This window comes from Salmo salar, chromosome 17 (genome assembly GCF_965601325.2).
Source record: "Salmo salar chromosome 17, fSalSal1, whole genome shotgun sequence".
NCBI classification, from domain to species: Eukaryota; Metazoa; Chordata; class Actinopteri; order Salmoniformes; family Salmonidae; genus Salmo; species Salmo salar.
Window position 1 is genome coordinate 46,015,399 of NC_138307.1, and position 27,935 is coordinate 46,043,333.

General features: G+C 42.2%; 1 protein-coding gene across 2 annotated transcripts in view; it reads left to right on the top strand.

The window, feature by feature from the left end:
* Positions 1 to 363: 363 nt before the first annotated feature.
* The window catches only part of brd1a (bromodomain containing 1a), a 31,365-nt gene continuing 3,793 nt past the window's right edge, over positions 364 to 27,935 (top strand). The window contains exons 1-12 of one of the 2 annotated variants that reach the window (XM_014152790.3): positions 364 to 966; positions 2,309 to 2,874; positions 4,097 to 4,920; positions 5,657 to 5,822; positions 6,136 to 6,267; positions 6,458 to 6,586; positions 7,447 to 7,759; positions 8,041 to 8,331; positions 16,801 to 17,352; positions 17,620 to 17,758; positions 18,130 to 18,260; positions 19,315 to 19,424. In XM_014152790.3, coding sequence (XP_014008265.1) covers positions 2,326 to 2,874; positions 4,097 to 4,920; positions 5,657 to 5,822; positions 6,136 to 6,267; positions 6,458 to 6,586; positions 7,447 to 7,759; positions 8,041 to 8,331; positions 16,801 to 17,352; positions 17,620 to 17,758; positions 18,130 to 18,260; positions 19,315 to 19,424 — 3,336 coding nt within the window. In that variant the 5' untranslated portion in view covers positions 364 to 966; positions 2,309 to 2,325. Of the gene's footprint in view, positions 967 to 2,308; positions 2,875 to 4,096; positions 4,921 to 5,656; positions 5,823 to 6,135; positions 6,268 to 6,457; positions 6,587 to 7,446; positions 7,760 to 8,040; positions 8,332 to 16,800; positions 17,353 to 17,619; positions 17,759 to 18,126; positions 18,261 to 19,314; positions 19,425 to 27,935 lie in introns of both variants that reach the window. The other variant, XM_014152788.3, reaches the window with a different exon arrangement.

Sequence of the window (27,935 nt, forward strand, 5' to 3'; positions counted from 1 at the left end):
GCCACACGGGACCAATGTTTGACTTTGAGAACGTGGTAGCTGGTGAGGACCTTCTTTTCTGGTTTGGATAACAAAGATTTTTTATAACTAACCAAAAACACACCAGAGCCTGTCGTTGCCAATGGGAGCAAATTACTCATAGTGGGCAGAACAAGCAAGGAGTTCGGCAGAGCCAAGCACAAGTTAGTGAAATCCTATTGGCTTGTTCTAGCATTTATTTGAATATTTCCATTAGGGAACGCCTAGTCTGTGAAGTGCACGTGTGCAATTACTCAATTCGCACTTGCACGCATAAACAATGCAATTCTTTGTACATTTGGCAAAGGCTAAAGTCTACTCTGTTTGTTACAGATTCTTGGAAACATACAACTGTATGGAGATCAAATGTTTCATCGATGAGCAAATTTGCAGAATGTCGGCCAAAATCCATCTCGCTCCATCTTCTTCCACTGCCGGCCACTGGGCTTCCTCTCATCACCATATTTGGTAGTGAGTGTTAAACTCCAACCGGATGCGTCAGATTTACACATCCGATGAAATATCGAGCTCATTGTTCTATCTGTGTGAATAATCTGTGTACCTACACTACAACATGACCTATAGTGTACGTAGTTGCGTCGTGCGTAGCGGGTGGGACAACGCTCGTGCACTGCATTGTTGTGGGGGGAGAGCTCGAGCTTGCAGTTGCAGCCTCAAAACGGTTCCAGGCTATAGGGAAGAAGCCAATTCAGATCCTTGAGCAAATGCTTTTATGCGCATGATAGAACCCAATCTAGTATTTAACAAGACGCAGAGGGCTCCCAACTGCATTCTTCTCCTTTATTACTGAAAAAGCCTAAGCATCTTCCGCTGGATAAGAACATTGTGTACGGAATTACAGCCACTGAGCAGGCCACATCGCCATTGCTTTCAAAGGCTGTTGACAAGCTACTATCTTCAACCAGCAAAGCTGTTTCTAGTTCTAAGGTATGTGTTTTTTTGGGTTATTTTTTCCGATGCATTTTATCATGGATTATGAAGAGCATAGTTGGTCAGTAACTGATTAATTCTGCATGTGTTGTAGGAAGCGCAATACACGTTTAAAGGGCTCCGTTGCCCTGTTTTGTTTGACGCCATTTGCTAACGTTAGGTTGTTAGCTAACCGTAACTAGCATTAGTAGCTACAGTAATGTTATTGTTAGCTACTAGCCCACACTGGCTTCATCTTTTTTTGCGCTATTCGTTGTTATCGCTGTTCTGTTTCTTCAACCAGTTGCTCGTTTTCTAGAAAGAACCATGACATCCTCGGAACGCGGTAAATTAAATGGTGCAATTTATCATGGTGCAGTTTTATAGTTTAGTGGGTGGGGGGCTTGGCTCAGTTGCCTGCCACTCCTAGGCGCAACAAAGTTAGCACAATTTTAAAAGGCAAAAATTAACACTCCCCTTGCTTTACGCAGGCTGTGTGAACAATTTGTCCTCTCTGGCACAGCAAACGTTTTTGATTAGACATTTTAGATTGTCTCTGCAACCCAAAACATTTCCTGTGTCTATCTTGTGTTGTAATGTTTAGGCCCTGTGTGATTTACTGCGGACTCTTGCAGTCTCAAATCTTGAATGATTCTTAAGAATAACCAGACAGTATTTATACATCCATCATCCACTCCAAAACGGACCACATTCTCCATACAAACCCATACATTTCTTGTTTGTTGTTCAAACTTTTAATTGAACTCTTATCTTGTCATCAACTGCCTGCACTGCAGCAGTGGTGATAACATTAGCAGTTATCTCATACTTTTGCTGTCATGGGAAACCTGAGTTTCTTTTGAACACAAGCCATGCCTTTTCCCTCAAATAACTACTATCCCCTTGTCCCTCATGCTTTTTAGTGAGACACTTTATTATTCATATGTCTCAGCAGATGCTCTACTCACCCAGTCCCCATTTCCACTCACGAATATACATTATAGTTTCTAATGTAAACTAATTAAAATTCAACAATGCTATGGAAATTTAAATCCTCAAACTTATATCACACATTGTCGATCAACAGATAGGCCAGCTTCCAGCTATCTATTCAAATACCTTAACCAATTGATGCTTGTTTACATTGTCCTGGTGTTTGTCTCCGTTACCACACCCTTAGGAGGTAAAACCAGTCAAAAAGAAACTATTTGTAATTATTATTATAAAAAAAATGTTTAACTTAATGACTTAATGTATTGTGATGGTAATCTATGTCTGCTTCTGTTGTCATCCCCATGCTTGTTTACTTTATTGTGTTGTGATATAGACTCCTATGTACCTGCTTCTCTTCTTCTTGCAGCTGTTCAGGTGTCGAGGATGAGGAAGAAGGCTCGGTACCACAGGGTCCCCGAGCCCCAGCGGCCGCCCTCCCCCATCCAGCCATCCCCCAACAAACAGACTCTGACCTATGCCCAGGCCCAGCGCATGGTGGACATGGAGATTGATGGCCGGATGCACCGGATCAGCATCTACGACAAGCTGGACGTGATCTCGGATGATGACCCTACGGCTCAGGAGATTATGGAGTGCACCAGCAACAAGGAGAACATGGAGAAGCCTCAGCAGACGCTAATGCGCTCCGTCCGGTTAAAAAACAACCAGGAGAAGAGAAGTGCAGCTGCGGTCGCACAGAACCACACAACACATGGAGCTACAGCAGCACCAGTACAGACACTTCCAGAGGCCAAGATCCGGACTGTGGAGTATAACCTACCAGCGGTCCCCAGGAGGCCCCCAGTGTACTATAAGTATGTGGAGAAGACGTCAGAGGAGTTGGATGAGGAGGTGGAGTATGATATGGATGAGGAGGACTACGCCTGGCTGGAAGTAGTTAATGATAAGAGGAGGAGTGAGGGCGTCAGTCAGGTAGGCCTTCTCTTTTTAAATTACGCCTTTACATAAATACGAAACTTCATGGTGAGGCTGCTCCCCTGTAGCCTGGGTGCCAGTCAATCATTTTTTCCATGGGGTTTTGTACTGTGTATTTAAATACTGTATTCTCAACAGCATATTATAATATTTCTAGTGCTGTACATTGCATTTTAGTTACTCTTTATACACTGCATATTTATTTTTATACTGGATTCTTGCTCGCTCTGATACTCGGTGCACAAAACATTAGGAACACCTGCTCTTTCCATGAGGCTGACCAGGTGAAAGCTATGATCCCTTATTGATGTCACCTGTTAAATCCACTTCAATCAGTGTAGATGAAGGGGAGGAGACAGGTTAAGGAAGGATTTTTTTAAGCCTTGAGACATGGATTGTGTATGTGTGCCATTGAGGGTGAATGGGCAAGACAAAATATTTAAGTGCTTTTGAACTGGTTATGGTAGTAGGTGACAGGCGCACTGGTTTGTGTGACAAGAACTGCAACGCTGCTGGATTTTTCACGATCAACAGTTTCCTGTGTGTATCACCAATAGGCCACCACCCAAAGGACATCCAGCCAACTTAACACAACATTGGGAAGTATTGGAGTCAACATAGGCCAGCATCCCTGTGGAATGCTTTCTTCACCCTATGGAGTCCATTCCCCTATGAATTGAGGCTGTTCTGAGGGAAAAAGGGGGTGCAACTCAATATTAGAAAAGATGTTCCTGATGTTTTGTACATTCAGTGTATAGCTACCGCTGTACATATATTAAGAACGCTATCTGGTGTATATACGCATAGATTGCATTTGGATTACTGTTAGTGGTATTAGGGTTAATTGGACTAATTCTGGTGTTTCTTGTTTTTTTAATTTTATTTATTCATACATTTTTTGATTATTTGTGAACTTTGACATTGTACTGCATTGTTAGGAGCTAGTAACAAGTGTTTCGCTGCAGCCACTGTAACATCTGCTAAACTGTGTATGCAACTAATAAACTTGGATTTGATTTCAGTCTGTTTCTACTCTTTTGCCAACTAGACAAGAGAGCAGAAACACTGACACTCAGGCTAGCTCCCCCCCTCCCCCAAAAGAAAGAAAAACAAATGGATCACAGGCTAAGAAAAGAATACAACACAACAATAGTCAACAATGTAGAATTAATACTACAATACATGTGCAAATGCTTACTGTTCTCCCTCCACCCACCAGGTGTCCCACAACGTGTTTGAGTTCCTGGTGGACCGCTTTGAGAAAGAGACACAGATGGAGAAGGTGAGCAAGGGCCAGGACAAGCTGACCATAGACGAGGATGCTGTCTGCTGCATCTGCATGGACGGAGATGGCCAGGACAGCAACGTCATCCTCTTCTGTGACATGTGCAACTTGGCAGTGCACCAAGAGTGTTACGGTGTCCCTTACATCCCAGAGGGACAGTGGCTATGCCGGCACTGCCTCCAGTCGCCCACCCAGCCTGCAGGCTGCATACTGTGTCCTAACAAAGGTGGAGCAGTGAAAAAGACTGACGATGACCGCTGGGGTCATGTGGTGTGCGCCCTGTGGGTGCCGGAGGTAGGGTTTTCCAACACAGTCTTCATCGAGCCCATCGACGGAGTCAGCAACATACCGTCCGCCCGCTGGAAGCTCACCTGCTACCTCTGTAAGGAGAAGGGGGTGGGGGCCTGTATCCAGTGTCACAAGGCTAACTGCTACACCGCCTTCCACGTCAGCTGTGCTCAGAAAGCAGGACTCTTTATGAAGATGGAACCAATCAAGGAGTTTACAGAGACCGGCGAACCAACGTTTTCGGTGAAGAAGACTGCTTACTGTGGAGCTCACACCCCCAATAGCTTGGTCAAAAGACCCCTCACCATCTACGAGGACGCCAAACCCAAAAATGGATTGTGTTCCCCTCTGAAAGGGGAGAAGATGAGGTGCGCCAATGCACTGACGAAAGGCAGGAAGAGGAAGAGCAAGAAGGTGGAGCCAGAGGAAGAGGTCCCACCCGTGGCTGTGCCTAGCTTTCCTCCCCAAAGGTAGATTCACTCACCATTCATCTAAGCATGATTTTCATAATTTGCAGATGATCAGACGTATCAGTAAATGTGACAATACACAATACAGTGCCGTGACATGTTTTTGCCCCATTCAAATTCTCGGTCATATTTTTTACACTGAATGCTATTAGATTTTCAACCAAAACCTAATATGAAATAACAATGTTGATAATTATTTCATTTATTTAATTAACAAAATTATGCAATACCCAATGTCCCTGTTTGAAAAATGTATTGCCCTCTTCCACTCAACTGGTTGTGCCACCTTTAGCTGCAATGACTGCAACCAAATGCTTGCTGTTGATATTAATATTAGGTTTTGGTTGAAGATCTGATAATTCAGTGTAAAAAATATGCAAAAATTGAGAATCAGACGGGGCAAACTCGCTGTTGGCTGAGCTCCCCGCTTGTGCCATTAAACCCCTGCAACTTATCCAGAATGCAGCAGCTTGCCTAGTTTTCAACCTTCCCAAGTTCACTCATGTCACCTCGCTCCTCTGCACACTTCACTGGCTTCCAGTTGAAGCTCGCATCCACTAAAAGACCATAGTGCTTAGCTATGGAACAACAAGAGGAACTGCCCCTCGCTATGCTCAAACCCTACACCCCAGGTCAGGACTTAAAGTGAAAAAACGTTATTCAATTTCAGACCTGGACATTACTTCAATAAGCAACATTTTTTAAAATCATTAATATCTTCTCCATCTGTTCCCAGGTTAAACACCATCCTCAACCGGGTGTCTATGCAGAAAAAGAAGGTGTTTGTGGAGCTGGCTCTAAACTACTGGACTCTAAAGAGACAGGCGAGGAACGGAGTACCCCTCATCAGACGACTACAGTCTAGCCAACAGTCCCACCAGAAGACCCATGCTGCACAACCGGTCAGTTAGACGGTCAAGCACTCTTGTCCCCCTGTTTCTGACACAATTCTCATCCCCTGGCTGGTACACTCAATTCCCTCTCACACTCCTATCATTATAAGATACCCCTCTCCTTATTACCATAGCAGTGTCAAAGAGAACAGGCCAAAACTGCCCAGAGGCATATGATTGTTTGTATAAATGAGAGCTCCACTGCTCTCCTTGCATGATTACAATTCCACTGTTTTCTAACCCTAATGTTGGTGATATAGTTTTTTAACTGTACATGTCTGCAATGTTTTAGAAGTCCTGATTTGTGTGATTCCCACCACAGAAGGAGAGTGAGGAGGAGAGCCGGGCTCTGAAGGAGCAGCTCAAGGAGTGGCATCGTCTAAGACATGACCTGGAGAGAGCCAGGCTATTGCTGGAGCTCATACGCAAGAGGGAGAAACTCAAGAGAGAAGAGGTAGGTTAAATAACTGTAGCTGTCCCTGCAAGCCAACAATACATAAATATAGCTAACAAGCCAACTATAAGACAATTAGTAGTATAGTATAAATTGGAGCTGCAGGTCCTCCCCCCTCTTTCTCCCCCTCCGTGGTTCAGCAGGCATTTACAGTACATCATGATGCTAACGGTCCCCTGTGTGTCCTCAGATGAAGCTGCAGCAGAGCCTGTTGGAGGTCCAGCTGACTCCCTTCAGTATCCTGCTCAGGTCTGTGCTGGAACAGCTACAGGAGAGAGACCAGTCCTTGATCTTTGCCCATCCTGTCGACATCAAAGAGGTAAGGCTTACTTACCATGGTTAGGAGAGCAGCTCTTACTATAACATCTACATACAGCCTGAGATGTTGGAGAGTTGAGGTATTCTTGCTGACGAGACTCGCGTGATACACAGCGAGGGAGAGCCACTGGTGGAGTCCGTTTGATAATGTAATATTCGGCCAGAAATTGATCAAACTTTTATTGGTTCTCTCAAACGTCCCCCCCCCGGTGAGTTTAAACCTCTTGTTGTTTGGATTTATAAATCCAATAGTTACAATGTAAGGGGGCAGTGCTCTGGGGCTGCACATGTGGGTGCAGACACAGTGAATCAAGCAGTAAAAGCACAGCCCCCATCATTATCAACTTCATTAACCCTAACATCGGCAGGGTAGCCTAGAGCGGCAGGGTAGCCTAGTGGTTAGAGTGTTGGACTAGTAACCGAAAGGTTGCAAGTTCTAATCCCCGAGCTGACAAGGTACAAATCTGTCGTTCCCACCCCTGAACCCACTGTTCCTAGGCCGTCATTGAAAATAAGAATTTCTTCTTAACTGACTTGCCTAGTTAAATAAAGGTAAAATAAAAAATCAAACATTCTTTGAAGTCAGGAGTCTGGTGTCAGCCAGACTAGAGTTGAGAATGTAGTAATTATAATTTTTTTAAACTTTAATGATTTTATTTTGTTTACTATAGTAGATTTATATCTCAATTCTTAATTCTCCTCCTAGCATAGCATCTGGCCCATCTCATTTGGGCTGATTTTAAAATCTTCAAAAAGTTTTCCCCCAAAAATATCAGACTGGATTTAACATTTACATCTCAATGCCCTGTAGGTGCTGACTTTCAGATGTTTTTGTATCTCTGTCTATCATTAAACCTGTAGGTGCCTGACTACCTTGACCACATCAAGAACCCCATGGATTTCTCCACTATGAGGAAACACATTGACAACCAGGCCTACAGCAACCTGGATGATTTTGAGTCTGACTTCAATCTCATCATCTTCAACTGCATGAAGTACAACTGTAAGGATACCTTCTTCCACCGGGCGGCCGCCCGTCTCCGAGACCAGGGTGGGGCTTTGATCAGGAAGACGCGGAGGGATGTGGAACGAATCGGCTTCGAGAAGGACAGCGGGATGCACCTGCCCGAACCGCCCAAGATTGAAGCGCCTCCACCGTTTTCCTGGGAGGACGGTAGGCCTAGCAAGATGAAGTTTGTAGATATATATAATGGATAAATCAGTCAATATAGAATACTGGAACAGACGGCAGTGTTTGCAAAGATCCAAATTAATAAAGCATATTCCTGGTCTAAGAAGCACTTTCAATTGAGATGCTCTTTTGAGAATTTTTGTCTAGCAGTTTGCTTAATCTGGATCCTCAATATAATTCTACTTACCTAGGCTACACATTGTTTAAGTTAACATCAAGCAAATGTCTCCCAATGACAGTGTTATCTTGGTGTCCTTTCCCAGTGGACCAGTTATTGCTCCCAGCCAACCGGCAGCACATGCCTCTGGAGGAGCAGCTGAAAGAGCTGCTGGAGAAACTGGACCTGACATTCTCCATGAAGTCCAGCCCGTCACGCTCCAAACGCCTCAAGCTGCTCAAGAAAACCATCAACGACGTGCGCAGCGAGTTGAGCTTCGGCCTGAGGAGGGCGTCCCACCACTCCCATTCACACTCTTCTCCCTCCCATCCAGAAAGGAGTAAAGCTGGGGAGGCAGAGGGCGTGAAGAACAATGGAATGAGTCCTGATAATGAGGGTAGGTCTTTCCAAGCTGTTACTTTATCTGCATTGGGATACCCAATATGTTGTTATTATTGTAATAATACATTTCATTTGTATAGCGCTTTTCATTACATAGTTATGTCAAAGCTCTACGGAGGATTTTTTTATTTTACAATATATACAATTAAAATGTACAACACATTTTAAGGCCCGTTTTTAAAGTTCTAAGTGATGAAGAGGCTCTCAGAAGGTCAGGGAGAGCATTCCATAGAGGGGCAAGGGAGCAGAAGGCCCCCATAGTTCTGAGATGTTTCTTGGGGTTTTTAAGTAGTAGGGAGTGGCTTAAGCGGAGAATCCGAGGTGTCTCGCTGACAGAGATGAGGTCGCTGATGTAGGTGGGGGTTAATCCAGTCAAGGCTTTAAATATAATAATGAGGATTTTGAAGTTGATCCTGGAGTTGTCCGGTAGCCAGTGAACTTGGGCCAGGATCGGTGGGATTTGGTCTGACTTCTTGGTCCTGGTCAGGACCCTGGCAGCACTGTTCTAGATTACTTGGAGCCTCTGTTGTGATATCAATGGCTTCCGGCAGGGTAGCGCTCTCTTCAGGATGACCAAGTCAGACAGTAGCTAGGTTTCCATCCAATTTGTGACAGATTGTCATGCAAATATTCTAATATATGTATAAAGAAAATCTGCACGTTTCATCTACTGAATAAAAATCTAAAGTTTAATGTGTTTCCATCGCATTTAAAAAATCTACTGATGGTTTTGTCACAAACTGTTGCGATTTATATAGCAAACTTGCGCAATCTGGTTTTGGCGCATGCATCGATCATCATGTCACCAGCATTCAAATAAAACCCTCTATTTGTTGGAATTTTGCATCAAGCTCATCAACATCCAACATCTACCTATGCTTTTCCATGTCATGGTGGTAGTACGACGTAGCATATGGGGAGGCGTGACTTCAAGTTTACTTTGACAAAATGGTTTATTATATAATATTTGCCCATAAAGGAGGGGGGGGGGGGGGGGGGTGCCTTTAGGAGAGAAGGCGTTATCTTGGAAGCTGGAGTTTTGAACTGGAATGGCAAGGTGGCCTGCTGTGGTGGATTGGATTACGTGTGTAGTTTGGTAGTGGAGAAGGTCTGAGAGGTAAGGGGGGGCAGGAGAGGTCGACCGATTATGATTTTTCCACGCCAATACCGATTATTGGAGGGCCAAAAAAAGCCGATACTGATTAATCAGCCGTTTTTATTTTTTGTTGTTGTAATAATGACAATTACAACAATACTGAATGAACACGTATTATATTAAGTTAAAATAAATCAATAAAATCAATTTAGCCTCAAATAAATAATGAAACATGTTCAATTTGGTTTAAATAATGCAAAAACAAAGTGTTGGAGAAGAAAGTAAAAGTGCAATATGTGCCATGTAAAAAAGCTAACATTTAAGTTCCTTGCTCAGAACATGAGAACATATGAAAGCTGGTGGTTCCTTTTAACATGAGTCTTCAATATTCCCAGGTAAGAAGTTTTAGGTTGTAGTTATTATAGGACTATTTCTCTCTATACGATATGTATTTCATATACCTTTGACTATTTGATGTTCTTATAGGCACTTTAGTATTGCCAGTGTAACAGTATAGCTTCCGTCCCTCTCCTCGCTCCTACCTGGGCTCGAACCAGGAACACATCGACAACAGCCACCCTCGAAGCAGCATTACCCATGCAGAGCAAGGGGAACAACTACTACAAGTCTCAGAGCGAGTGAAGTTTAAAACGCTATTAGCGCGCACCCCGCTAACTAGCTAACCATTTCACATCGGTTACACCAGCCTAATCTCGGGGGTTGATAGGCTTGAAGTCATAAACGGCACAATGCTTGAGGCATTGTGAAGAGCTGCTGGCAAACGCACGGAACTGCTGTTTGAATGAATGCTTACGAGCCTGCTGGTGCCTACCATCGCTCAGTCAGACTGCTCTATCAAATCATAGACTTAATTATAACATAATAACACACAGAAATACGAGCCTTTGTTTCCGGATTCGACCATTTTAATTACCAATCATTTAAAAAAAAAAAACGTTTATTCTTTCAGTGAAATACGGAACCGTTCCGTATTTTATTTAACGGATGGCATCCCTAAGTCTAAATATTGCTGTTACATTGTACAACCTTCAATGTTATGTCATAATTAAGTACAATTCTGGCAAATTAATTACGGCCTTTGTTAGGAATAAATGGACTTCACACAGTTCGCAATGAGCCAGGTGGCCCCAACTGCTGCATATACCCTGACTGCTTGCATGGAAAGCAAGAGAAGTGACACAATTGTTATAAGAAATTCATGTTAGCAGGCAATATTAACTAAATATACAGGTTTAAAAATATATACTTGTGTATTGATTTTAATGGAAGGCATTGATGATTATGGTTAGGTACATTGGTGCAACAACAGTGCTTTTTTTTCTCGCAAATGCGCTTGTTAAATCATCACCGTTTGTGGAAATGGGCTGTGATTCAATGAGAAATTAACAGGCACCGCATCGATTATATCCAACGCAGGACACGCTAGATAAACTAGTAATATCATCAACCATGTGTAGTTAACTAGTGATTATGTTAAGATTTTTTTTTATAAGATAAGTTTAATGCTAGCTAGCAACTTCCCTTGGCTTCTTGCTGCCCTCGCGTAACAGGTAGTCAGCCTGCCACGCAGGCTCTTCGTGGAGTGCAATGTAAGGCAGGTGGTTAGAGCGTTGGACTAGTAACCGGGAGGTTGCAAAAACGAATCCCCGAGCTGACAAGGTAAAAATCTGTCGTTCTGCCCCTGAACAAGGCAGTTAACCCACCATTCCTAGGCCGTCATTGAAAATAAGAATGTGTTCTTAACTGACTTGCCTAGTTAAATATATAAAAAAAATCGGTGTCCAAAAATACCGACTGTTATGAAAACTTGAAATCGGCCCTAATTAATCGGCCATTCCGATTAATCGGTCGACCTCTAGGGGGCAGGGTGGTGAAGGGGTTCGTAGGTCAGAAGGAGGATCTTGTAATTCATTCGTTGAGAGACAGTGGAGTTCACGGAGGACATGGGTGACGCTGCCAGGGCTTTGTGTGGGTGAGAAGTCAGGCTGCTGAGTTTTGAACCATTTGGAGCTTATGGAGGGAGCTTGAGTTGATGCCGGAGAGTAGTGAGTTGCAGTAAAGACTGGAGGAAATTAATGCATGTATGAGGATTTCAGTTTCAGGATGGGAGAGGGAGAACCTGACTTTGGCCAAGCACTCAGATCTCCCCAGTGACCTGGTCTCAGGATGTCATGTGCTTCTCAGTCCTTTGTTTTATTGGCGGAAACTAGATATAAACAAAAGCTAGATCAGGAATTAACTATAACCTCTAACCCCTAGTTAGTTAATCCATCATACCATGTAGTGTGCTTAGTCATGCTAACCTGCTACCACGTAGTCATGCTGGGTTCGATTTATATCCCTTGCCTCAGGACATCCCTTTGCCTGGTTGATGAGTGTGCCTGCTGAAGTGGGATACTATTGTAGTTATACAGTGGCAAGAAAAAGTATGTGAACCCTTTTAGAAATAACTGGATTTCTGCATAAATTGATCATAAAATTTGATCTGATCTTCATCTGGGTCACAACAATGGACAAACACAGTCTGCTTAAACTAATAAAACACAAACAATTACATTTTCATGTCTTTATTGAACACACTGCGTAAACATTCACAGTGCAGGGTGGAAAAAGTATGTGACCCTTTGGATTTAATAATTGGTTGATTGTCCTTTGTCAGCAATAATGTCAACCAAACGTTTTCTGTAGTTGCGGATCAGACCTGCACAACGGTCAGGAGGAATTTTGGACCATTCCTCTTTACAAAACGGTTTCACTTCAGCAATATTCTTGGGATGTCTGGTGTCATGCCGAGGTCATGCCACAGCATCTCAATCGGGTTGATTTCAGGACTTGTATTTTCTCCTGAAGCCATTCTGTTGTTGATTTACTTCTGTTTTGGGTTGTTGTCCTGTTGCATCACCCAACTTCTGTTGAGCTTCAATTGGCAGATGGTCTAACATTCTCCTGCAAAATGTCTTGATCAACTTGGCAATTTATTTTTCCGGCGAAGAGGGCCCGGACAGCTTGCTATGAGGCAGCAAAGCAGCCACAAACCACAATGCTCCCTCCAACATATTTAACAGTTGGGATGAAGTTTTGATGTTGGTGTGCTGTGCCTTTTTTTTCTCCACACATAGTGTTGTGTGTGTGTGTGTGTGTGTGTGTGCTTTCCAAACAACTAAGAATATTTGGCCAGTAGCACTGTGGAACAGCCAGGTGCACCTTTGCTAACTTCAGATGTGCAGCAATGTTTTTTTTGGACAGCACTGGCTTCTTCCGTGGTGTCCTCCCATGAACACCAATATTGTTTACTGTTTTATGTATCGTAGACTCGTCAACAGAGATGTTAGCATGTTCCAGAGATTTCTGTAAGTCTTTAACTGACACTATAGGATTCTTCTTAACCTCATTGAGCATTCTGCGCTGTCATCTTTGCAGGACGGCCACTCCTAGGAAGAGTAGCAACAGTGGTGAACTTTCTCCATTTATAGACTATTTGTCTTACCGTGGACTGATGAACATCAAGGCTTTAACCTCTTGGGGCTAGGTGGGACGCTAGCGTGCCACCCGTGGTGCACTCCATCAACAGCAGGTGCATTTCAAGAGCGGCAAATTTGAATCCAAATAAATGTCAAAATTCAAATTTTTCAAAAATACAACTATGTTACACCATTTGAAAGATAAACATCTCCTTAATCTAACCACGTTTTACGATTTCAAAAAGGTTTTACGGCGAAAGCATAAATTTAGAGTATGTTAGGACAGTACATTTACAAGAGTTGTGTGTAATGTTTTGTCAAGTCAAAGACAGGGTCACCAAAACCATAAAACCAGCTAAAATGATGCACTAACCTTTTACAATCTCCATCAGATGACACTCCTAGGACATTATGTTAGACAATGCATGCATTTTTAGTTCTATCAAGTTCATATTTATATCCAAAAACAGCGTTTTACTATGGCATTGATGTTGAGGAAATCGTTTCCCTCCAATAACCGGCAGTCAAGTCAGCGTCACAAATTAAATAATTAAAGTTAGAAAACATTGGTAAAATATTATATTGTCATTTAAAGAATTATAGATTTACATCTGTTGAACGCAATCAACTTGCCAGATTTAAAAATAACCTTACTGGGAAATCACACTTTGCAATAATCTGAGCACTGCGCCCAGAAAAATACGCGTTGCGATACAGACTAGACGTCATGTTGGGGAGATCTAAAATCGAAAATACTATGTAAATAATCCATTACCTTTGATTCTCTTCATCAGATGTCACTTCCAGGTATCACAGGTCCATAACGAATGTAGTTTTGTTCAAAAAAGCTCATCATTTATGTCCAAAAATCTCCGTCTCGTTAGCACATGATGTAAGCCAGCCGGACTTCTCGTCATGAACGAGGGGAAAAAATATATTTCCGTTCGTTCAAACATGTCAAACGTTGTATAGCATAAATCATTAGGGCCTTTTTTAACCAGAACATGAATAATATTCAAGGTGGACGAATGCATACTCTTTTATAACGTATTGGAACGAGGGTACCCAACATGAACTCGCGCGCCAGGTGTCTAATGGGACATCATCGTTCCATGGCTCTTGTTCGGTCAGATCTCCCTCCAGAAGACTCAAAACACTTTGTAAAGGCTGGTGACATCTAGTGGAAGCAATAGGAAGTGCCAAAATATTCCTAAGCCCCTGTGTTTTTCAATGGGATAGGTTTAAAGTCAATACAACACATCAGGTATCCACTTCCTGTCAGAAAATGTCTCAGGGTTTTGCCTGCCAAATGAGTTCTGTTATACTCACAGACACCATTCAAACAGTTTTAGAAACTTTAGAGTGTTTTCTATCCATATATAATAAGTATATGCATATTCTAGTTACTGGGTAGGATTAGTAACCAGATTAAATCGGGTACATTTTTTTTATCCAGACGTGCAAATGCTGCCCCCTAGACCCAACAGGTTAAGAGATACTTTTGTAACCCTTTCCAGCTTTATGCAAGTCAACAATTCTTAATCTTAGGTCTTCTGAGATCTCTTTTGTTCAAGGCATGGTTCACATCAGGTAATGCTTCTTGTGAATAGCAAACCAAAATTTTGTGAGTTTTTTTATAGGGCAAGGCAGCTCTAACCAACATCTCCAATCTCGTCTCATTGATTGGACTCCAGGTTAGCGGACTCCTCATGCCAATTAGCTTTTTGAGAAGTCATTAGCCTAGGGGTTCACATACTTTTCACAACCTACACTGTGAATGTTTAAATTATGTATTTAATATAGGAAAAATACAATAATTTGTGTGTTATTAGTTTAAGCACACGGTTTGTCTATTGTTGTGACTTGGATGAAGATCAGATCAAATTTGATGACCAATTTATGCAGAAATCCAGGTAATTACAAAGGTTTCACATACTTTTTCTTGCCACTGTATCTGCTTGGTAGCATGGCTTTCTCTTTAACATGGTCATGGTACAGTGGAGTTGATATGCTAGGAGCCTGAATTGATTCACAGTAAACTTACACTAACTCAGTAACTATTAGATTGCCTTCTAGAAAGCAGAATACTTTGCGTGATGTGATTTTAAATATACACTGCTCAAAAAAATAAAGGGAACACTAAAATAACACATCCTAGATCTGAATGAAATAATCTTATTAAATACTTTTTTCTTTACATAGTTGAATGTGCTGACAACAAAATCACACAAATAATCAATGGAAATCCAATTTATCAACCCACGGAGGTCTGGATTTGGAGTCACACTCAAAATTAAAGTGGAAAACCACACTACAGGCTGATCCAACTTTGATGTAATGTCCTTAAAACAAGTCAAAATGAGGCTCAGTAGTGTGTGGCCTCCACGTGCCTGTATGACCTACAACGCCTGGGCATGCTCCTGATGAGGTGGCGGATGGTCTCCTGAGGGATCTCCTCCCAGACCTGGACTAAAGCATCCGCCAACTCCTGGACAGTCTGTGGCGCAACATGGCGTTGGTGGATGGAGCGAGACATGATGTGCTCAATTGGATTCAGGTCTGGGGAACGGGCGGGCCAGTCCATAGCATCAATGCCTTCCTCTTGCAGGAACTGCTGACACACTCCAGCCACATGAGGTCTAGCATTGTCTTGCATTAGGAGGAACCCAGGGCCAACCGCACCAGCATATGGTCTCAGAAGGGGTCTGAGGCTCTCATCTCGGTACCTAATGGCAGTCAGGCTACCTCTGGCGAGCACATGGAGGGCTGTGCGGCCCCCCCAAAGAAATGCCACCCCACACCATGACTGACCCACCGCCAAACCGGTCATGCTGGAGGATGTTGCAGGCAGCAGAACGTTCTCCACGGCGTCTCCAGACTCTGTCACATCTGTCACGTGCTCAGTGTGAACCTGCTTTCATCTGTGAAAAGCACAGGGCGCCAGTGGCGAATTTGCCCATCTTGGTGTTCTCTGGCAAATGCCAAACGTCCTGCACGGTGTTGGGCTGTAAGCACAACCCCCACCTGTGGACGTCGGGCCCTCATAGGGCCCTCATACCACCCTCATGGAGTCTGTTTCTGACCGTTTGAGCAGACACATGCACATTTGTGGCCTGCTGGAGGTCATTTTGCAGGGCTTTGGCAGTGCTCCTCCTTGCACAAAGGCGGAGGTAGCGGGCCTGCTGCTGGGTTGTTGCCCTCCTACGGCCTCCTCCATGTCTCCTGATGTGCTGGCCTGTCTCCTGGTAGCGCCTCCATGCTCTGGACACTACGCTGACAGACACAGCAAACCTTCTTGCCACAGCTCACATTGATGTGCCATCCTGGATGAGCTGCACTACCTGAGCCACTTGTGTGGGTTGTAGACTCCGTCTCATGCTACCACTAGAGTGAAAGCACCGCCAGCATTCAAAAGTGACCAAAACATCAGCCAGGAAGCATAGGAACTGAGAAGTGGTCTGTGGTCTCCACCTGCAGAATTACTCCTGTATTGGGGGTGTCTTGCTAATTGCCTATAATTTCCACCTGTTGTCTATTCCATTTGCACAACAGCATGTGAAATTTATTGTCAGTGTTGCTTCCTAAGTGGAAAGTTTGATTTCACAGAAGTGTGATTGACTTGGAGTTACATTGTGTTTAAGTGTTCCCTTTATTTTTTTGAGCAGTATATTTTGCTGTCTCATTTGTTATTTAGCTATGCATTATAGAAGGCAAGATCATTTGTATTGAATTCTTGTAATAAGGGATACGTCTTCACCCTGAGGATGATGTGCTTTAGGAATGGTTCTGGTGTTTTAATTAATGTACAATTCCCTCTTTTTATATTACGTTGTGATCTATATAATGTTATGCTTTCTATGTATTTTCTAACTCTCTTCTTCAACAGGGGACAAATCATTACCTCCCAAATTGGAACCCTCTGACTCCCTAACTCCTCTCCTGCACTTCGAGAGTAACTCAGAACCCCCTACCCTCAAACCCATCCACCCCAACCACACCCCGGACAGCAAGACCCATGGACAAGTCAAATTTGACCGGGAGAAACCCAACAATGCTTCCTCCACCACTACCAAGACCCTTCTCAATGGCCACTCCGAATCCCAGAATCCCCTGCTTCTTTCAAAGGGGGACATGAGTGTGGTGGCCACCTCCACCCTGGCCCAACCCTCGGGAACGACTGTCAACCGCCGCACTGCCGTGCTCTTCAGGAAGTCCAAGACCACTAGCTCTGGGAAGAACCAGGGTGGGAGAGGAGGCGGCGAGGCCCAGACAGGGTGCCCTCAGCTGGGCACCAAGACCTTCCTGTCGGTGATGATCCCCAGGCTGGAGACCCTCCTCCACCCAAGGACTAGGAAGAGGAGCCACAGTCCCCGTGGGGTGTATAGCGAGGGGGGTGGAGAAGGGGAGGAAGAGTCCCCTGTCAAACACATTAACACAGGTAAATAGGGTTCTTCTCACTTGTCAGAAAATGAAGTATTTATCTTAATGGGACTCTTAAATAGAGCATGAAGTAGAAAATGATCTTCAGACTTGTGAATTAAGAGATTAGGTTCCCCTTGTCTATGTAATCTTATTAATTATAGTTATCTAAAATGTTAAACTGATCTAAGATCAGCACCCCTACTCATAATGTTGTAGGTCTATGCTATAGTTGGTTTATGTATAGTACACTGACTACTGTACTGCTCTGTGTTACTCGCCTCAGGCCTGTCTAATGGTTTTGCGATGGAGGAGGTAATTGATGAAAAGAAAGAGCTAGGTGCCAGCAGGCCTCTAGAAACTAGGAGACGGTGTGCCTCTGAGTCCAGCATCTCATCTAGTGGTAGTCTGCTGGGCAGCACCAGGTAGGTACATGCATATACCTCACAACAGACCTGCGTTCAAATAGAATTTAAACTGAACTTGATTGAGCCCGCTTGGCTCAATGGAACCACTAGAATAGTCCCAACTGTGGAAACGCAGGCAGGCTCAATCAAACGTAGGCCGTCATTGTAAATAAGAATTTGTTCTGACCTGCGTAGGTAAAGGTTAACAAAAAAAAAAACATCTCAAAGCAACAGGCTAGGCATCTCTAGCTGCTGCACTTTTCACTGCTGAACATGGTTGGTGGTACTTGGTAGTTCAACTATGTAGTCTGGTAATTTCTCTCTAGTGTTTCATGTATATGACAGTCTCACTCACATACAGTGTGGATGTCTTTTCCTGATTTCAGCAGCACTCTCAGTCTTCCAACATGTGGTAAAGGCAAACCGGCCCTGGTCCGAAGAAACACTGTGGATGATAAGAACGACCTCATTGCCTGCATAGAAACCGGGAACTTTGCCAGAGCTGCTAGGATTGCCGCCGGTAAGTTTTCTGTCTTGATGTTCATCATACAGTAAAGTGGAGACTGCGGAGGGTAGTGTGTATTGTCAGATGAGGTCTGGCTGGGAGTCAGTGGAGTAGAGGTATTGCTATAGGGCCAGGAGTTTTGGGATAGCTTTTGAGGTACTGTTCCTTTACTGGTATTTCCAGCATGATCCACTAGGGTTGCTGCAGGTAGATCATCCTAGAAAACTGTCTCCATCAATCAATGTCTTGTTGTGCGTGTGTGTTTGGTGGGGGGGGATCGCCTAAGCCATGCGAAGCCATTGACAGTCGCTGGATCCAGGTTCGAGTCCCGGTCTGGGCTACACTCCAAATTTTCAACAATATACTTCCATGGTTTGTTTAATTGACTCTCCCCTTTTACTGCCCCTAATTGACAAATTTTTTTTATTTTTTTTTATTTTTTTTTTAGCTACAACTTCCAAGTCTGTTGGAGAGGATCATCTTGAGCAAAGTGAGGTGTAGAATCACTGCTCTACAAATAGTATTCTCTGCAAAATAATAGGATTTGTGTAATTTTAAGATTCGCAGAGCTACTCCTCCCCTGGCTTAAGCAATCCCTCCTGCCACACACACACACACACACACACACACACACACACACACACACACACACACACACACACACACACACACACAGAAATTGATTGATTGATTGGAGACAGCTTATGTCAATTACAGAACATTGCCTAGGATTTCCTACCTCCAGCAACACTAGTGGACAATGCTGGAAATACCGGTAAAAGCACAGTACCTCAAAATGTGCCCCAAAACTCTTGGCTCTAGCTATAGGATGTAACCAGAGCCCAGAGTTTTCCTCATTAGTATGCTACGATGCAGGCTATATAAACATAACTTAAAGCAATTATATTCATGATTTACAGTCCACAAATTGTATTATTTTTGTAATATCATGTTTTTCAGTGAGCTGTGATGTGTTTATGCTGTCACTATTAGCATGGCTCTGGAAGTGTTTTGCTCTATTTACAGTGAACCCCTCCTAACTTGATTGTTGTTATTCCTGCATCCATAGAAGTTGGCAACAGCAATATTTGGATGCCTGCTAGTGCTGCAACAGTTGTTCTGGAACCTTTAAAGCTTGTTTGGGCAAAATGTAGCGGATACCCTTCCTATCCTGCCTTGGTGAGTGACAGTGAGCATATGTATGACACTTGACTTATCTCATTCTCACTTTTTGTGCTTGCTACCAGGGCCTACAACTAACGTTTTTGTCTACCAGCCACTCAGACTTTTTTAGCAGTCAAAATATATATTTTTGCTTTAATTATAGCATAGAACACATCTAAATGGATGAGCATGCTTAGTAATGTTTCTAAATCAAGGAATGTATTACTAATAAGAAGTAATGTGGTATATTGCTCACTTTAATATTTTGTGACCTGAGTCTTTTAAACAAAATATCACAGATGAGACAAATGTTCAGCTGCCCCTTTAAGCTTACCGTGGTAATGGAGCCACTCAAGTCGTCACGTGCCGTAAGTCATCAGCATGCTAGGCGAACCGAACGAATGTGCTCGCATACTTCCTTAAAAGACCGTCGCTTGAAAAACTACACTTCGGCTACCGAATTCGGCTTGCCTCATGAAAAATGTTTGTGTGCCCGAACAGCCGAAAAAACCCTTGCCGAAGTCCAAAATGAACAAAAATGTCGTCATAATATATGCACGAACTGTTAGACTCCCAAAAGGAACTGAAACAGACGTACACACCACCTCATTATTGCAGCGTCCTACTAGGAAGACTACATTTGGGTTCTAGAGGACTGACATGAACATGATGCTGCCCATTTGTTCATTAAAAGTCCTATTTTGTTTGAATATGGAAGGTGATGTGTATGAACTAGAATATTTCAGTGATCTGCTGTGCGCAGCCTTGACGGATCCCATGTGATGATGCTGCTCATCCTACGCTGATAAGGCCATTCTTTGCCATGTTATAGCGCTATTCGGACGGGTATTACCAGAGTCGTTGGTTATGTAATTTTTAGCCAAGCATGTGCATTATTCCAGAAGGTGATTTACACAGATTATTCCAAACTGCCCCCTGTAGTTCTTTTTTTTTTTTTCAGATTTAATTGACTCATGACGGAAGCCGGGAGGTTTTTATTCTAGGCATGAAGCTATTTCATCGTGACGTCTAGACTACAATGGGCTACACTGAACTCATGCTTGGCTGCCAAATGTATACAGTGCCTTCAGAAAGTATTCACACCATTTGACCTTTTCCACATTTTGTTGTTACAGCCTGAATTTAAAATGGGTTAAATTGAGATTTGTTGGTCACTGGCCTACACACAATACCCCATAATGTCCAAGTGGAATTATGTATTATTATTATATTTTTCTATGGATGAAAAGCTGAAATGTCTTTAGTCAATAAGTATTCAACCCCTTTTGTTATGGCAAGCCTAAATAGGTTCAGGAGTAAAAAAAAAAAAAAGATGAACAAGTCACAAGTTGTATGGAGTGTTAGGTATTCATTAAAAAAATCATGTTAATCTCTGTACCCCAAACCTACAATTATCTGTAAGGTTGTGCAGTGAATTCTAAACACACATTCAACCACAAAGACCAGGGAGGTTTTCCAATGCCTTGCTAAGAAGGGCACTTACTGGTAGGTGGGTACAAAAAAACCCAAAAAAGCTGACATTGAATATCCCTTTGTAGTGACTGGGTGTATTGACACACTATCCAAAGTGTACTGAATAATTTCACCAAGCACTAAGATACAAGCATCCTTCCTAACTCATTTGCCGAAGAGAAAGGAAACCCTCAGCGATTTCAACATGAGGCCAATGGTGAGTTTTTAAAACAGTGGCTGTGATAGGACAAAACGGACGATGAATCAACATTGTAGGTACTCCACAATATTGATTTAATTCACAGTGAAAAGAAGGAAGCCTGTACAGAATAAAAATATTACTAAACATGCGTCCTGTTTGCAACAAGGCAGTAAAGTAATACTGCAAAAAATGTGGCAAAGAAATTTACTTTATTAAACACAACACTTGAATACAAAGTGTTATGTTTGGGCCAAATTCAATACAGCACATTACTGAGTACCACTCCATATTTTCAAGCATAGTGGTGACTGCATCATGTTATGCTTGTAATCATTAAGGACTGGAGTTTTTCAGGATAAAAATAAATGAAATGTAGCTAAGCACAGGTAAAATCCTAGAGAAAAAACTGGTTCAGTCTGCTTTCCACCAGACACTGGGAGATGAAGTCACCTTTCAGCAGGACAATAACCTAAAACACAAGGCCAAATCTAAACAGGAGCTGCTTATCAAGAAGACAATGAATGTTCCGGATTGGCCGAGTTACAGTTTTGACTTAAATCTACTTGAAAATCTATGGAAAGACCTGAAAAATGGTTGTCTAGCAATGATCAACAATCAATTTGACAGAGCTTAAATAATTTTTATATATTAAATAATAATGGTGAAATGTTGTACAATCCAGGTGTGGTAAATTCTTTCGAGACTTACCAACAAAGACTGCGCTGTAATCGCTGTCAAAGGTGCTTCTACAAAGTATTGACTAAGGGGTGTGAATACTTATGTTAATGAGATTGATGTATTTCATTTGCAATACATTTCTAAAAATGTGTTTTCACTATCATTATGGAGTGTTGATGGGTGAGAATCCATTTTGAATTCAGGCTGTAACACAATGTGGAATAAGTCAATGTGTATGAATACTTTCTGAAGGCACTGTAGGTGTCCTCATAATATTTAAATGTATTAAGTGCGATCATAATCAATATTTTAGCGATCAATGGTAAGTGTCCTTCCTAATAACAATGCCCCCCATCCTCATGATTTAAGCTGCTGAACCGTATTTGCAATGGAGATGCATTTTATGGATGAGAAAGTGAACTTGCCATTTCCAACAAGTTTAGTGGGGATGCCCTGCTTTGCGATCTATTGCCAAGGACAGTCCTGGCGAGGTACTGTCCTATAGGTGTTCACTCCAACCCTAATCTATCGCATCTGATTCAATAATTATCTGGTTGATAAGCTGAATCAGCTTAGTTACAACTGGGGTTGGCGCGAAACTCTCCAGGAACAGGGTTGGAGAGCCCTGACTTTGGACATCAAGAGCCAGCCAGGATTTAATTAAATAAGCTATAGGCACAATAACTTTTATTGCACATTTAGGCCTAATTAAACTGATGCATTTGGCGATGTTTAACTTCAATTCACCAGTACTATGAAGAATAGCTTAGCCATCGATAGCCTAATATGTGCTTTAACCTCTATGGGCTAGGTGGGACGCTTGCGTCCCACCTACTCAACAGCCAGTGTAATCCCGTGGCGCGATATTCAAATACCTCAAATGCAAAAACTTCAATTTTTCAAACATATGACTATTTTACACCATTTTAAAGACAAGACTCTCGTTAATCTAACCACACTGTCCGATTTCAAAAAGGCTTTACAACGAAAGCAAAACATTAGATTATGTCAGCAGAGTACCCAGCCAGAAATAATCAGACACCCATTTTTCAAGCTAGCATATAATCTCACATAAACCCAAACCACAGCTAAATGCAGCACTAACCTTTGATGATCTTCATCAGATGACACGCCTAGGACATTATGTTATACAATACATTCATGTTTTGTTCAATCAAGTTCATATTTATATCAAAAACCAGCTTTTTACATTAGCATGTGACTAGTATTCCGACCGAACACTGCCGGTGAATTTACTAAATTACTCACGATAAACGTTCACAAAAAACATAATTATTTTAAGAATTATAGATACGGAACTCCTCTATGCACTCGATATGTCCGATTTTTAAAATAGCTTTTCGGTGAAAGCACATTTTGCAATATTCTAAGTAGATAGCCCGGCATCACAGGGCTAGCTATTTAGACACCCAGCAAGTTTAGCACTAACCAAAGTCAGATTTACTATAAGAAAAATGTTATTACCTTTGCTGTTCTTCGTCAGAATGCACTCCCAGGACTTCTACTTCAATAACAAATGTTGGTTTGGTCCCAAATAATCCATCGTTATATCCAAATAGCGGCGTTTTGTTCGTGCGTTCAAGACACTATCCGAAAGGGTAAATAAGGGTGACGAGCATGGCGCATTTCGTGACAAAAAAATTCTAAATATTCCATTACCGTACTTCGAAGCATGTCAACCGCTGTTTTAAAATCAATTTTTATGCCATTTTTCTCATAAAAAAGCGATAATATTCCGACCGGGAAAGCGTGTATACGTACAAAGAGAGTAATAAACATCTCGTGCACGAGCCTGAGTCTCAGAGTACTCTGACCAGCCACTATCCAAACGCGATAATGTGTTTCAGCCTGGGGCTGCCTCTATCATTCAGCTTTTTCCCGGGCTCTGAGAGCCTATGGGAGCCGTAGGAAGTGTCACGTTACAGCAAAGATCCTCAGTCTTCAATAAAAAAATAGCCAAGATGAACAACAACTTGTCAGACAGGCCACTTCCTGTTCAGAATCTTCTCAGGTTTTTGCCTGCCATATGAGTTCTGTTATACTCACAGACACCATTCAAACAGTTTTAGAAACTTTAGGGTGTTTTCTATCCAAAGCCAATAATTATATGCATATTCTAGTTTCTGGGCAGGAGTAGTAACCAGATTAAATCGGGTACGTTTTTTATCCGGCCGTGTAAATACTGCCCCCTATCCCCAACAGGTTAATGTACTTTTTGGTGAATTTATGACATTGCAAGACAAGACATTGCGAGATACAGATTACCAAAATGTAGCCTGTGCGCACGGTTGTCTGCCTGCCTCGATCCTCTCGCTGGCTCGCCTGGTCTTTCTCTTCACTATGAAAAATGCAAGTGTGTGTGTTTGGTCCTCGGTCTGTTTAGCTCAGTCTACTCCTACTGGTGAATTTGCGCGAGACATTGCAAGCCAAGAAATTGCAAAAGACAGCATTGCGATCAGTGGCAATTTTTAGCATGTAAATGTTGGTGGGGCAAACTTCCAAAAATGTTTTAGATGCATGCCAGCAAAGCTACAACACTAAACTATACATTAATTGGACTATAAGGGTGACAAACGGTGCCCACATACTGTTAGGGCCTACATTAAGCTGTCCCAATAGCTGACTCCCAACACCTTACCACTTGTTAGCCAGGTGTATCAGACGATCCTTGTCTGCAGTGAAACTGTTCATTCAACCTCATTTACTGCCTGAATTTTTGTTTTTTTTAATAACTGAGCTGATATAGTTTACTTGCTTGAACAAATGTGGTTTGAGATGTACAAAGGGCATAAGGGGATGACGTGCAGATAAGAGGCAATTTAATGAGCGAGGTAGGACAGACGTAGCCAATATAACTATTTGTTCAGCACTTTTGAAATGTACAACGACAGAATTCTCCCTGTGCACCAAGTCAGAACCGTAGGATAAATAAAGGGGGCATGAAAGCTCTTACAATATTTGATGACATTTCGCTAAAACAGGCTATAGGCTACATGTGCACCACCAAGTAACAGTAGGCTAAATTATGAGGGTGAGGAACATGGGCTACTAACAGCTTACTACACAACATACACTTAGTATTACTTTCTTAGCTACAATATACATATCTCACTGGCATATTACATTATTTATGCAGCAGCATACAATACATTTTTGGACTCACCTTGTGCTGTGCTCACTTGAACAGGAAGGTGGTGCGGTGGTCCTTGTGGGCAAATCTTGTCATCAAAGTCTGGCATTCTCTGGATTTATGGTAGAAGTCATGCTGGATTGACAGCATGGCCAATGTTGAATGTTTATCCTTTTTAAGCTTGGAAAGAGACCCTTAACCTCTTGGGGCTAGGTGGGACGCTAGCGTGCCACCTGTGGTGCACTCCATCAACAGCAGGTGCATTTCAAGAGCGGCAAATTTGAATCCAAATAAATGTCAAAATTCAAATTTTTCAAAAATACAACTATGTTACACCATTTGAAAGATAAACATCTCCTTAATCTAACCACGTTTTACGATTTCAAAAAGGTTTTACGGCGAAAGCATAAATTTAGAGTATGTTAGGACAGTACATTTACAAGAGTTGTGTGTAATGTTTTGTCAAGTCAAAGACAGGGTCACCAAAACCATAAAACCAGCTAAAATGATACACTAACCTTTTACAATCTCCATCAGATGACACTCCTAGGACATTATGTTAGACAATGCATGCATTTTTAGTTCTATCAAGTTCATATTTATATACAAAAACAGCGTTTTACTATGGCATTGATGTTGAGGAAATCGTTTCCCTCCAATAACCGGCAGTCAAGTCAGCGTCACAAATTAAATAATTAAAATTAGAAAACATTGGTAAAATATTATATTGTCATTTAAAGAATTATAGATTTACATCTTTTGAACGCAATCAACTTGCCAGATTTAAAAATAACCTTACTGGGAAATCACACTTTGCAATAATCTGAGCACTGTGCCCAGAAAAATACGCGTTGCGATACAGACTAGACGTCATGTTGGGGAGATCTAAAATCGAAAATACTATGTAAATAATCCATTACCTTTGATTCTCTTCATCAGATGTCACTTCCAGGTATCACAGGTCCATAACGAATGTAGTTTTGTTCAAAAAAGCTCATCATTTATGTCCAAAAATCTCCGTCTCGTTAGCACATGATGTAAGCCAGCCGGACTTCTCGTCATGAACGAGGGGAAAAAATATATTTCCGTTCGTTCAAACATGTCAAACGTTGTATAGCATAAATCATTAGGGCCTTTTTTAACCAGAACATGAATAATATTCAAGGTGGACGAATGCATAGCCTTTTATAACGTATTGGAACGAGGGTACCCAACATGAAGTAGCGCGCCAGGTGTCTAATGGGACATCACCGTTCCATGGCTCTTGTTCGGTCAGATCTCCCTCCAGAAGACTCAAAACACTTTGTAAAGGCTGGTGACATCTAGTGGAAGCAATAGGAAGTGCCAAAATATTCCTAAACCCCTGTGTTTTTCAATGGGATAGGTTTAAAGTCAATACAACACATCAGGTATCCACTTCCTGTCAGAAAATGTCTCAGGGTTTTGCCTGCCAAATGAGTTCTGTTATACTCACAGACACCATTCAAACAGTTTTGGAAACTTTAGAGTGTTTTCTATCCATATATAATAAGTATATGCATATTCTAGTTACTGGGTAGGATTAGTAACCAGATTAAATCGGGTACATTTTTTTTATCCAGACGTGCAAATGCTGCCCCCTAGACCCAACAGGTTAAACCCAGACTTGGACCACACATCTGTTCCACTGAATAGCAGGCTAGTTATTGCTTTGAAATGCTTGCAGTTAGCCACTGATTTGAATTTGCGATTTCCAAATTGTTGTGTAATGTTTATGGCCGATGAGCACTGGTACGTTTTATCTATAATTTTTCTTTATATGACAAGGATTGAAAAGGATTTGCCAGTAGTTTGTCGACGTGATTCATGATGATGACTGCTAGGTAAGATTTTGATATCAGTCCAATCAAAGCTACTGTAGATATTTGATGTAATTTTATCTGTGGCCTATGACCTTGAACCTTCTTGGATGGGCACTTCTAATGTAGCTCTATGGCAGCACCCCAGGGGCTTGAATTTTCGAGCTCTCCCCATAGATGTTGCGGTGACGTAGTGTCCCCATGAGTGACAGAACACTGAGCCAATCACGGCACAACGAGAACATTACCAACCCCTACGCTCAGTATTTTCCGCTGACTGCCCCGATACCACAGAAAGCACTGAGCTAGGCTGAAACGCCTTCAGTTTGGAGCTGCATTACTCAAGAAAGCAAAAAAGAGTCGACGTGTGTTTTTATTTATATATTACTATATATATATATATTACTTTTTTTTTTCATTGTTTGCAAACTGATATAAATTCCAGAATAACATGCAAAACTGGCACAAAACGTGTCCTGAATTACGGGTCGCCACTGATGGCCTGTACATCTTTTGATTACCGATGCATGGTTCTGACTATGCCTGGTGGCCGACATGTCTACCTATGCCTGACTGTGCCCATCCCCTCTCTTTCCCTCCCTCGTTAGCGCGCTCTTTCTTTGCTGTGATAGATGCCAGAGTTTGTTCTCGGAAGTAGTCTACGGCAACTACTTTCATCCCTTGAAAATATACTGAGTCTTAGGAGTCGTGGTGTCGATTCCTCTCCTAAATGAGTCTGCAACGGGAGTCGATGGGCAAGGAGTCGAGGAATCGATTCTTGTGTGCCTGTGAGAATCTGACTAGTTGAGGCTGACTGTCTTCTTCGCTTGCAGTGGAAGCAAACTCAAACATTGAAAAAACAACCTAGTTTGTGAACAAAGCAATGTAGATGTCCAATGCTATAAATCACTACTTGCGCATGTGCCAATACTTAACTTTTTGACCAATGTGGCCTGTGAATTAGAAATTCAGACCCGCTAATGCCAAAATCTACCCGCATTTGGTGGGTGTTAATTTTAGTCCCTGCGCAAATCGTGAGTGAGGGATGTTCACACACTCTAGATGTTTGAAAGGTAACATACCCACACACCCTACAATGTTGTTTTGCCTTTCATGGTAGAGTAAAACCTAGGTCCATATCTTTCAAGTCCTCTAGATGGCGCCATTGTCAAATAAACAGGTCT